The sequence below is a fragment of the Pristiophorus japonicus genome, chromosome 2, assembly GCF_044704955.1.
Source record: "Pristiophorus japonicus isolate sPriJap1 chromosome 2, sPriJap1.hap1, whole genome shotgun sequence".
NCBI lineage: Eukaryota > Metazoa > Chordata > Chondrichthyes > Pristiophoridae > Pristiophorus > Pristiophorus japonicus.
The window spans coordinates 242,218,848-242,231,013 of record NC_091978.1 but is presented as its reverse complement, the minus strand read 5'-3'; the positions used below and the strand labels follow the sequence as shown (position 1 = coordinate 242,231,013).

At 46.3% G+C, this 12,166-nt stretch overlaps 1 protein-coding gene across 5 annotated transcripts in view; it reads right to left on the bottom strand.

Moving 5' to 3' along the window:
• The window catches only part of prdm5 (PR domain containing 5), a 479,054-nt gene that overhangs the window by 308,384 nt on the left and 158,504 nt on the right, over positions 1 to 12,166 (bottom strand). For all 5 annotated transcript variants that reach the window (XM_070863981.1, XM_070863995.1, XM_070863973.1 and 2 more), the window contains exon 8: positions 10,384 to 10,463. In XM_070863981.1, the coding sequence (XP_070720082.1) occupies positions 10,384 to 10,463 (80 nt within the window). The remainder of the gene's footprint in view (positions 1 to 10,383; positions 10,464 to 12,166) is intronic.

Sequence of the window (12,166 nt, the reverse complement as noted above, 5' to 3'; positions counted from 1 at the left end):
TTGATCCCCTTAGCCGTAAGGGCCATATCTAATTCCCTCTTGAATATATCCAATGAACTGGCACCAACAACTCTCTGCAGCAGGGAATTCCACAGGTTAACAACTCTCTGAGTGAAGAAGTTTCTCCTCATCTCAGTCCTAAATGGCCTACCCCTTATCCTAAAATTGTGTCCCCTGGTTCTGGACTTCCCCACCATCGGGAACAATCTATGATTCTATTTGATACATTCCCCATCCCGTGGTCACCAGCATCACTTATGGCTGCCTTCCACAAACACACTGTACCTTCCCTACCACATAACCCCTATCTGAAAGCTCTCAGCCCTTGCCTTCCCCTCCCTCTCTTACTCGTCTCAACTGTGTTATACCGCTCATTCCTAGGACTCCACTTCTCAGCCTATAAGCAATTCTTTGGGAAATATGCAGGTAAAGTAATAAATATTGTTTCATATTAACTTCATGAGGGTAAATCTAAATGACATTTTATAAAAGAAAATAAATTTGTAGTTCCTTTAAGTACCATCTAATTAATGTCAATAGATTCAAATTAAAAGGTGTTGTGAATGTACTTCACAAGCAAAGGCAAAATATCAAAATTTAAACCTATCTAAAAACTGGTTTGATCTGGGTAACCACACGTGAGTCTAACTGAGAAACTAAACACATTTACTGCCTATATAAGAATTTACTTTCACTTGTGCACAAACAAAAAGAAAATCAGTTTGCCGACATGGCTGACTCATTTGTGGGCCTTTGTAGTAGCCGAGAATTCCAAGCCCAAATTTATGTTCAATACACTGTTTAGATTTTCTCTATTTGGAATATTTCCTATAACTCCCCAATACATTTTGATTGAATAGTAACAAGTTAACTTGAGTCTGTTTTAAGTCCTTAAATTTCACTAAAAAAACCTTAAGGGAATGCTTACAAAAATCCTTTAGGGATGCCTGACAGACTGAACTTCACTAACACATCATGGTAAATCAGACTGATGGTTTGCATTCTGCAGCTCTCTGTGTTCTCAATGCCACCACTACCTGTTTGAATGGTTTCAATTAAAATACAGTATTGAGGATTACCACAGGAAAAGAGCGCTTTACAAGCAACACCCAGAATTTCTCAAAGATATTCTATGAAGAGTGCGACAAATTGGATTTCAAAGAGTTATGTGCAGTTAAACAGAAAGTTTTGAATAAAGGTTCAGATTTAAATTAAATAGCTTTACATAAGTTCTCTATTGCAGATCAAGTTACAGAAGCAACATTCATTGCAAGATTTTTGGGCACATCACACTCTATAATATCCAAATTACTGCAGTGCTTCATGAAAACAATAATAACTTTCTTTTCTTTTAATGCAAGAGTTGCTTTGTGATCAAATTCTCTCACAAAGTCCCAGCAGGTTTGAGTGACAGCAAAGTACACCGCTCCAAGCAACCTGCTCTAAACGTAATGCCCCATTATGTATGGTCTCTACTGCATGGAGGGCCCTTACACATTGGGAAAGCATGACAGAAGTTTGGTTTAACCATATTCACAATAAAATGAACCAGCGTCTTCTGACTGATAATTTGCAGTCTGGCCCTCACCCTGGAGTTAACCAGGATCTGCTCATTACCTTCCCCTACTGGAGATATGCAACAGTGCAGGTAAAATACAAGGACAAGAAGAGAGAAAGGAACAGATGGAGAAAAGTGGTAATTATTTGATGAACATATCCACTTTCCATTATTGCACTACCCTATTGCTAATGTCTGGTTATTACAATATTATTTGACTGATTCGGTATATAAAAATTAATAACCTTACAGGATTAATTATCCTCGCCCTCCCCCCCCCTCCCCCGACTATTGCTAGGCATGAGCAAGTGCAGAACTCCCAAAATGGCCTGAGGCAGCAAATTTGGGCATAGAAAGACTGTGTCAAGTGCAGTGCCTTTTGAGATTGTTGCACTGGATGGTGCATTAATGGAAAACAGATAAGCTTATAAAGGAATTAAAACATTTCGTGCACCAAGAACATGAAATCTCATAATAACATTGAGCATTCTCTCAGCTCTAAGCTAAGGAGAATCTGCACTCAATTGAAAATTCCAAGCCCAAAGTATGTCACTAAAGTACAGAAATAATGTATATAAAGGAACAGTTGGTTATTGGCAACTTTTCTCCTAAACGATAATAGAATCACATATCAGGGACTATAGTGTAAGTAGGTTGTCCTTTTTATTAGATTACTGGTGAGTAATGCCTACTGTCTGAATCTGTTTCAGCATCAATTTATCAATGCTGCAACCTTTTGCATTGCCATGGTTTTCCCCATTCTATTCATGAAGCAAAACGACAATGCAAATATGTGTAAACATTAGCAATACTATGCAGGGGGTGGGGGGGTGGTGGATTTTAATACCCCCTTCCCCCCACCCCGGACAGGCAGCAGAGGATCCAAGGGGCTTAAATTCTTTAAAAAAAACTCGGCACTGATCCATCACGATCCACAATTCTGCCCCCCACGATCATTGCTGACCCGTAAACTCCATCACTCCCACCCCCTCCCCACCCCCCACCCTACCCTGGGCAATCCCTCCCTCCCTGGTCCCTGGCATTCTGCCTTAGGCCTTACAAATGAGACCCTGCCATTAAATTTGGCAGGATCTTCTGTTCTCCACATTTCCGGCTTCCCTGGCCGCTAAAGGTTGCCCTCCCTACCTGCCTCCCCATAAATATTGGTGCTATTGAGTCTATAGTGACAAGGAGAAATGGCTGCTCTCAAAAATGGTAAATCCATTCACCTCCCTCCTCAAACTTTGTACAGGTTGGACCTCCCTTATCCGGGACGCCCTTATCCGGCATCACCCCTCGTTCAGTATGATTTTGGTGGCCAGAGGCACATGCGCAGAATGTGGCTAACCTCCACCCGAGTTTGGGGCCTGCCAACACTTGGCCCGCCGACACTCGGCCCGCTGGGGGCCCGCCAACACTCGGCCCGCTGGGGGCCCGCTGACACTCGGTCCGCCGACACTCAGCCCGCTGGGGGCCCACCGACACTCGGTCCGCCGACACTCAGCCCGCTGGGGGCCCACCGATACTCGGTCCACCGGGGGCCCGCCGACACTCAGCCCGCTGGGGGCCCACCGACACTCGGTCCGCTGGGGGCCCACCGACACTCGGTCCGCTGGGGGCCCACCGACACTCGGTCCGCTGGGGGCCCACCGACACTCGGTCCACCGACACTCGGCCCGCCGGGGCCCGCCGACACTCAGCCCACTGGGGGCCCACCGACACTCGGCCCGCCGACACTCGCTGGGTCTGCGTCGACACTCGGTCTGCCGGGGGCCGTTGACACTCGGCCCGCCGACACTCGCTGGGGCTGCGTCGACACTCGGCCCGCCGACACTCTGCCTGCCGACACTCAGCCCGCCGACACTCGGCCCGCCGACACTCGCTGGGGCTGCGTCGACACTCGGTCCGCCAGGGGCCCACCGACACCCGCTGGGGCCGTGCTTACACTTCGCAGCCCGCCCGGGGCACTGACCTCCTCTCCCCCCTCCACCGCCCCCACCTCGGGCTGACCTCCATTTATCCGGCAAAATCCCTGATTCGGCACAGGCCAGGTCCCGAGGGTGCCAGATAAGGGAGGTTCAACCTGTATCAGTTGTAATTCATAAAACTTTCAGATGGAAGTTCATGCTTTTTTGTGTCAGGTGGCAGGGCAAAAAAAGTGAGGTATGCACAGGAGACCACAATCTGAGGAGCAGAGTGTTCTTGGAGGGTTGTAAGGCTGCAGGTGATAGGGATGAGAATGGCCATGGAGGTATTTGAACATATGGATTAAAATCTTAAATTCAAGGCATTCATGGATCAGGGACCAATAAAGGTTAGAAAGCGCAAGGGTAATGGGTGAGTCGTCGCTAGAGTCGTCCTCAACGGTCTTCTGGCTGTGGTCGAGGAGCTCCTCCAGGAGTCACAGTGCGGATTTCGTCCCATAAGGGGCACAACGGACAGCTGCAGGAAAAATGCAGGGAACAGCGCCAGCCCTTATACATGGCCTTCTTCGACCTTACAAAGGCCTTTGACACTGTCAACCGCAAGGGTCTATGGAGCGTCCTCCTCCGCTTTGGATGCCCCAAACGTTCGTCACCATCCTCTGCCTGCTGCATGACGACATGCAGGCCGTGATCCTTACCAACGGGTCCATTACAGACCCAATCCACGTCCAGACCGCTGTCAAACAGAGCTGCGTCATCGCCCCAACCTTCTTCTCGATCTTCCTTGCCGTCATACCCCACCTCACAGTCGACAAGCTCCCCGCTGGAGTGGAACTAAACTACAGAACCAGTGGGAACCTGTTCAACATTCGCCATCTCCAGGCCAGGTCCAAGACCACCCCAACCTCTGTCGTCGAGCTACAGTACACGGACGACGCCTGCGTCTGCGCACATACAGAGGCTGAACTCCAGGACATAGTTGACGTATTTACTGAGGCATACGAATGCATGGGCCTTACGCTAAACATCCGTAAGACAACAGTCCTCCACCAGCCTGTCCTCGCCGCACAGCACTGCCCCCCAGTCATCAAGATCCACGGCGCGGCCCTGGACAACGTGGACTATTTCCCATACCTCAGGAGCCTCTTAACAGCAAGAGCAGGCATTGATGACGAGATTCAACACCACCTCCAGTGCGCCAGTGCAGCGTTCGGCCGCCTGAGGAAAAAAGTGTTTGAAGACCAGACCCTCAAAACTGCCACCAAGCTCATGGTCTACAGGGCTGTAGTAATACCCGCCCTCCTGTATGGCTCAGAGACATGGACCATGTACAGTAGACACCTCAAGTTGCTGGAGAGATATCACCAACGATGTCTCTGCAAGATCCTACATATCCCCAGGGAGGACAGACGTACCAACATCAGCATCCTCAACCAGGCCAACATCCCCAGCATTGAAGCACTGACCACACTTGGTCAGCTCCGCTGGGCAGGCCACATAGTTCGCATGCCAGACACGAGACTCCCAAAGCAAGCGCTCTACTCGGAACTCCTTCACGGCAAACGAGCCAAAGGTGGGCAGAGGAAACGTTACAAGGACACCCTCAAAGCTTCCCTGATAAAGTGCAACATCCCCACTGACACCTGGGAGTCCCTGGCCATAGACCGCTCTAAGTGGAGGAAGTGCATCCGGGAGGGCACTGAGCACCTCGAGTCTCATCACCGAGAGCATGCAGAAAACAAACGTAGGCAGCGGAGAGTGTGCAGCAAACCAGTCTCACCCACCCCTTCCCTCAACGACTATCTGTCCCATCTGTGACAGAGTCTGTGCTTTTCGTATTGGACTCTTCAGCCACCTAAGAACTCATGTTAAGAGTGGAAGCAAGTCCTCCTCAATTCCGAGGGACTGCCTACGAAGATGATGATGATGATGATGGATGAACAGGACTTGGTGTGAGTTCGGATACAGGCAGAGTTTTGGATGAGCTCAATTTATGGAGGGTGGAAGATAGAAGGCCAGCTAAGAGAGCATTGGAATAGTTAAGTCTGGAGGTAACAGAAGCATGGATGAGAGTTTCAGCAGATGGGCTGAGGCAGTGGGGAGACGGGCGATATTATAGAGGTGGAAGTAGGCGGTCTTTGGGTTACAGAGGATAGAGAGGATATGGGGTCAGAAGCTCAGCTCAGGGTGAAATATGACGCTGAGCTTGCAAACAAAATGTATAGAAAGACTTGCATTTATATAGCACCCTTCATGACCACCGGATGCTCCAAGGCACTTTATAGCCAATTAAATACTTTTTGAAGTGTAGTCACTGTTGTAATGAAGGAAACGCAGCAGCCAATTTGCGCACAGCAAACTCCCACAACTAGCAATGTGATAATGACCAGATAATCTGTTTTTTTAGTGATGTTGATAGTGCCATGGGATCTTTTACATTCACCTGAGAGAGCAGACGGGGCCTCGGTTTAACGTCTCATCTGAAAGACAGCATCTCTGACAGTGCAGGATTCCCTCAGTACTGCACTGTCAGCCTATCAGCCTAGAGTTTATGCTCAAGTCCCTGCAGACTCAAAGGCGAGGGTGCTACCCACAGAGCCACGGCTGACATTGGGTTAGACATTGGCTTTTCACCTCTTGAGACCTGGATTCAAATCAAATCCAGACTGATGGGATGAATGTCTCCTTTTCCTGCTGGCTCTCACAGTTCTACATGAAATGCGTTTAGGGAACCTCAAACCAGTTCTTAGTGTATGGCCCCACTCTGCAAAAGAGCACCAATGGCCAATTTCCCCCAGAGAATGATTAGTGTGAAAAATAGAAAAAAATGGGGCCGAAGCCTATTGCTGAGCAGATCAAAGGGCACTTTATTCTACAGCTAAACACACCACATCTGATGTTGGAATTCCTTGTTTTGACAGTGGGTGCCTGAAATTGAAGTTTTTCATTGCCCATCACCAACAGCCTCATGAGCACAAAAAATAATAAACAATGCATAGGAAACAATGTGGGATTATCACAAATCTAGTCAATTAAGTATTAAGCAATATTAGTAGTACACTTTCCAATAGTACAAAAGCCCTTCTCCCTTGGAACTAAAGTTGGTATTGCTATAGTACTCTAATATAGTACACGTTGCCATTTCCCTTCAACTCCGAGGTCACTATTTCTGCTGTTCTTTGCCATTGCTGTTTAAGAATAAGAAAACAAAAAATGACTATATTGAGGCAGTAATTCAGTTTCTTTGTTTTGATGTTCATATACCAAGCACACTTCATTCTCAAGGATTATCGTGTCATCAAATTCACCTGATTAACTTGTTGCGATATATCTTGCTGTCAACCATATACTTTTTTTGGTTTAAGCTAAAATTTTAGCTGTACTATTTTCAAACAATGGGAATTTAGAAAGGAGATTTCACCAGTCTTAAATTGAACGACTTAAGTGCAGCAGGAATTTAACAGCTTAAACATCCCAAGCACTACCTCACTAATTATGCAACACTCTATACGATTTTGCGAGGGGAAGTGCTCATTTAAACAGCAATAACCATCTGCGTGTATAAATCTTTCTGTAGCACAGTCTATGGAATAAGGCCATGCAATATCAATTTACATTGTGGATCACCAGCATTTAACTATGCATAGCTAATGAAGGTCCTCCACATAATGAATATAAAGTGTATACAACTCCTGTCCCATGGTGACTGGAAAAGGTTAATAATTTGAAGGACTGTCTGGTATTGTTTGAAGTGGATTACAAATGTCTAGAATATACCACCTCCATGCACAGGTCCTTAATGTGGATCCATCAGTTCTTTTGTTCATTAAATTACTTCATATTTATGCATAGAAACAGTTACTATGAAACTGACTGATTTGTTGGATATTCAGTTCCTTTGGTGTCAGATAATTGTAACTTCAGATTCTGTGTTGCTTTTTGCACTCGTTTAGTGAAGAGCCCAGTCTCAATTAGCCCCCAAAAAGTTATCTTTTTTTCCATTTGTTTAAAATTTTGTGTCTTCAAAAATAAAACTGTTTTTAGTCAACTTGCTTTAATTCTTGGATGTTCTAGTGACTTTCTGCTGCACATTTGAAATCAACATTCATAACAGAACATTCAGCTATAAAAAAAATACTGTGATTTGAATGAGGCACTGACTGTTCAAAATCTGTAATTTCCATTTGTAATACAGGTTGGACCCCCCCTTATCCGGGACTCCCTTATCCGGCACCACCCCTCGTCCGACATGATTCTGGCGGCCGGGGGCACATGCGCAGAACGCAGCCAACCTCCACCCTGACTTTGGGGCCATGCTGACACTCAGCCCGTCGGGGGCCCGCCGACACTCGGCCCACGCCGACACCCGCTGGGGCCACACTGACACTCGTTGGGGCTGCACCGACACTCGGCCCGCCGAGGGCCCGCCGACACTTCCTTCGAGGCCCACCGACACTTCGCGGCCCACTAAGGACATTTCAGGCTTGCGCGGGGTGCCAACCTCCTCCCCCCCCATCACCCCCCCACCTCGGGCCACTGACCTCACCGTATCCGGCACAGGACAGGTCCCGAGGGTGCCGGAAAAGGGAGATTCAACCTGTACTCCCATATTTTCTCAATAGCCAGGTATAGTGTTATTTTGATAGTGTGTGATGCTGTTAGCTGATGTGGTTCAATTGGTAGCACTCTTATCTGAGTCAGCAGGTTGTGGGTTCAAGTCCCACTCCAGAGACGTGAGCACAAAAACCTAGGCTGACACTCTGAGGGGGTGTTGCACTGTCGGAGGTGCCATTTTTCGGATGAGACGTTGCAAGGCCCCATCCAGTCTCTCAGGTGGATGTAAAATATCCCATGGCGCTATTTCGAAGAAGAGCAGGGGAGTTATCCGCAGTATCTTGGCCAATATTTATCCCTCAATCAACACCAATAAAACAGATGATCTGGTCATTATCAAGCTGTTTGTGGGAGCTTGCCGTGCGCACATTGGCTGCCATGTTTCCTACATTACAATAGTCATTACAATAGTGACTACACCTCAAAAAGTAATTTGTTGGCTGTAAAGTGCCCTGGGACACCAGTGATTGTGAAAGGTGCTGTTTAAATTCAAGTCTTTCTTCCTTCTTTCTTTTAGTTATATTACATCAGAAGAATTTTTCTTTGAATAGGGGAAATAGGATACATTTACTATATTATGTTAAATTCAGTACACAAGACATGCGTTTCATTTAAAATTTTCATGTTCACCCTGCTCCTACGACAGTAGATGGTACTGTGTTAGGAGTTTTTAATGTCAAGGGTCTCACACCTTGCCTATCACACACTCACCCAGCCTGAATGCAGAAATGGTGATTGTACCGGTAGGTTTCTAAATCTTAATTATGTCTCTAATTGGTAAAACTTAGCTCAAAAAGTGAAATAATTTTAGCAGTGGGCTCTTCACCAGCCACTGGAATGCATCTGGTTTACTTACCTGTACCAACATGGCTGCTGGCTGAAAAAACTTATGGTGCTGCACAGTGACACACAGTGGCCAGAGCTTGCAACTGCATACAAACAAAATTTTTGAATATTGGGGGCCAGGAGATGTTCAACTTTGGGACAAGTTCAGATGAGGCAGGACTTCCCATGGCCTGGTGACACCTTGCCATGTACAATGGGCCAAATGGCCTTCTTCTGTGCTGTTAGATTCTATGATCAGACATGGCTTATGAGATATAGGGCTTGAAATTGATGAAGGCCTCCGCCCACCCAAGTGCCGCCCAAAGGACCGCCGAGGTACCTGACGGTACTTTCAGCCGGATTTCCATCAGAGAGGTCCCTCAAAAGTCGGCGGGCGGCAAATGAGCGACTTACGCCACCAATCTGGGCAGCAGCCGACGGGAGCTCTCATTCTCAGCGGCAAAGGCACTTACTGCCCAAGTGCCGCCGAGGATGGAGTCGGGCCCACGGAGGGTCGAAGAGCTGAAAAGCAAAAGCATGGTCCGCTCCACGCCATGTCAAAAGTGGCACTGGGCAGTTCGACCAGAGGAATGTCAGCAGTAAGTTTTTCAATTTCGGGCCCATAATGTGCTCATCATCTCCATTTCAACACCTACAGCAGCGCATTATAATTAGAGACAGTGAGCACAGTATTCAGTTTAGTCTGTTGCATATGGTCAATAGTTCACTTTCATCATTTAACCATACAATTTTAAAATACCAAAATATGATTGGCTGACAAGTATCTGATTATCTTAATTTAAGATTGCTTTGCCAATATCCCCAATTATTTTTGTATGCCTTGTGGTTGGGTAGTTCAAGGTCGGGAACTACTCAAGATTTCTACAGTCAGCACAATGCTTAGCAAAGACTGAAAAATTTTATGTAGAAATTAACAATATTTGAACCATGATCGAAAAGAAAGACTATTTTTCTTGCCAAATGAAACCTGGAATACAAGATCAATGGTTTTGACCTTTACTGATCTCTTCAATGCTCCTACCCCCACCATAGTTCAACTTATCAGTTTGAAAAAGGCGTATAGCAGTATGTTCATTGTTGCTTAATAAAGTTTCTAGACTTAAAAGCACAGTCAGTTAACAACACGTAGGCTGATCCGTGGGGTTCATGTTCACTACACAAGAATGAAATAGAGAAAGAAATGCAGCATATAAATCTTTACATTTACTTCACTTTTATACTGAGCTATCAGTGAGAGGATCAACAAATTTAACTCAAACTATTAGTTAATTCTCAAACACTTTATGTTAGTTATAATTGCTGGAACTCGTGGGGCTAATTCAGCCAATAGAAGTATCTGACGGCTATGCCCCAGTAAACGGCCCACACTAGTGACCTAACACCCTAACACAAACACAACATGCTGAGGGAAGACTGGAAGGGGTCTCTTGTCTGCCTGACCTTTCGATGCTCCTGTAGGGTTGCAGCCGATGAACACTTCTTATTGCACACAGAGCACATCAGTCTCCTCCGAGAGTTTCCTGCAGCCAGAAAAGAAACACCATCACATTTTAAATCAGGAAACACAAGAAAGGCCCCAAAACACTTGCACTGAGGTGATCGTTTTCGAGGGTTGCTTGATAGACACTAGGCGTCTACAGTTTTACCCTTCTTAGAAAGTGTATAGTTTCTGAGGTTCTCATGTTAGATCCAGCATAAATATTTTTATCAGACTCAGCTGAAAAAAAATGCATTGTAAAACAAAAAAGGAAAAACTGCAAATGCTGGAAATGTCATGTAACAGAAAATACTTGAAATACACAGCAGGCTAGTCAGCATGTGTAAAGAGAAAATACGGGTTGTAGCATTTTAGGAGGTAACCCTTCATCAGAGCAGAAAAATACATAGATTATATGATCTGTTGTAGCAAAAAATATTAAGCATTAGACTTTTCTGGATATTCATAGCAACGTCAGATGATAAGAAAGAGAATTAAACTAAATCGACTCATTGCAGCTGGCTGTTTTATATTTATTGCTTCTCCAGTTCCATCATACGTAATGAAATCTTGCAAAAGAACAAAGAGCAATTTGGAGACCACTGTAGTATTTAAAGCAGTTGGTCCAGTGAGGATCAGAAACTCTTCTTTATACATTTCAACATGACATTTTTAAACACATCAATAACACGGCTTTCTGGAAGCAGCAGAGATTTCAGCAGAAAGTAATAGCATGCCACTATGTTCAAAAATTGGAATACAAAGAAACACAGAATGCGAAAGGACTATTCACCCATTGAGCCTGCTCTTTCCACAGATCATATCATCCTCATAGGCAGTCCCTCGAAATGAGGATGACTTGCTTCCACGCCAAAAAAGGTTGAGTTCACAGGTATTTCTATAAAGAACCTGAACTACATGTTGAAGGGCGGAAGATGCCTGTGCGTGGATTTTTTTTAACGTGGGGTGGCCGTTGCACACCAGCCACCACACGGGCTTGACAGAGCTAGGTCTTGGTTCAGTGACAAGGATTAACCAAGACGACTGGAGACCAATTCTGCTGCACGGACTGAGTGCGCACACATATCGCAGTGTGGGCTGGCCCGTGCTGCCCCTGGGCCCCTGGCCCCAAACTGACGCCTCCCCTGGGCTCCGATCACGTCCCTCTTCAGTCTCTCGCCGCTCCTTCACCGCTCCTGCTGTATCTGTCCACGCTCCAATCACCGACCTGGACTTTGATGATGTCACTCTTCACTGCCGTCGCCCTCCTGCACCAGCTCGTGCTGCTCCCTGTAGTGGTATGCCTCCACGCTGTTCCCGAGACCGCTCGCTGCTCCTTTTATGGCCCCGACCTGCCGCTGGTGTTCTCACGCAGGTCGGGGCCTCCACGCAGCTCCCCGAGGCCTCCATGCTGCTCCTTTTATGGCCCCAGGCCCTGAACAAAGGCCCACAACCTCCCCTGGCCCCAGGTCCAGATCATATACAATCCATGGGTTCCACCCTATCCATGTCTCTAAAGGAGGTGTTCCTGCCTGTCTCTCCTTCCCAAAAGGTACATCAAGTAGTACTTCAAACTTTATATTTACCCTACAGGCTACAATATCCAAACCTGACTAGAGACATTATACACATATTTTTCATGAAAACCAGACTTTTAAAAATACTCCAGCAACGGGACAGATTGTGACATAAGAACATAAGAATTAAAGCAGAAGTAGGCTATTCAGCCCCTCGACCATGCTCTCC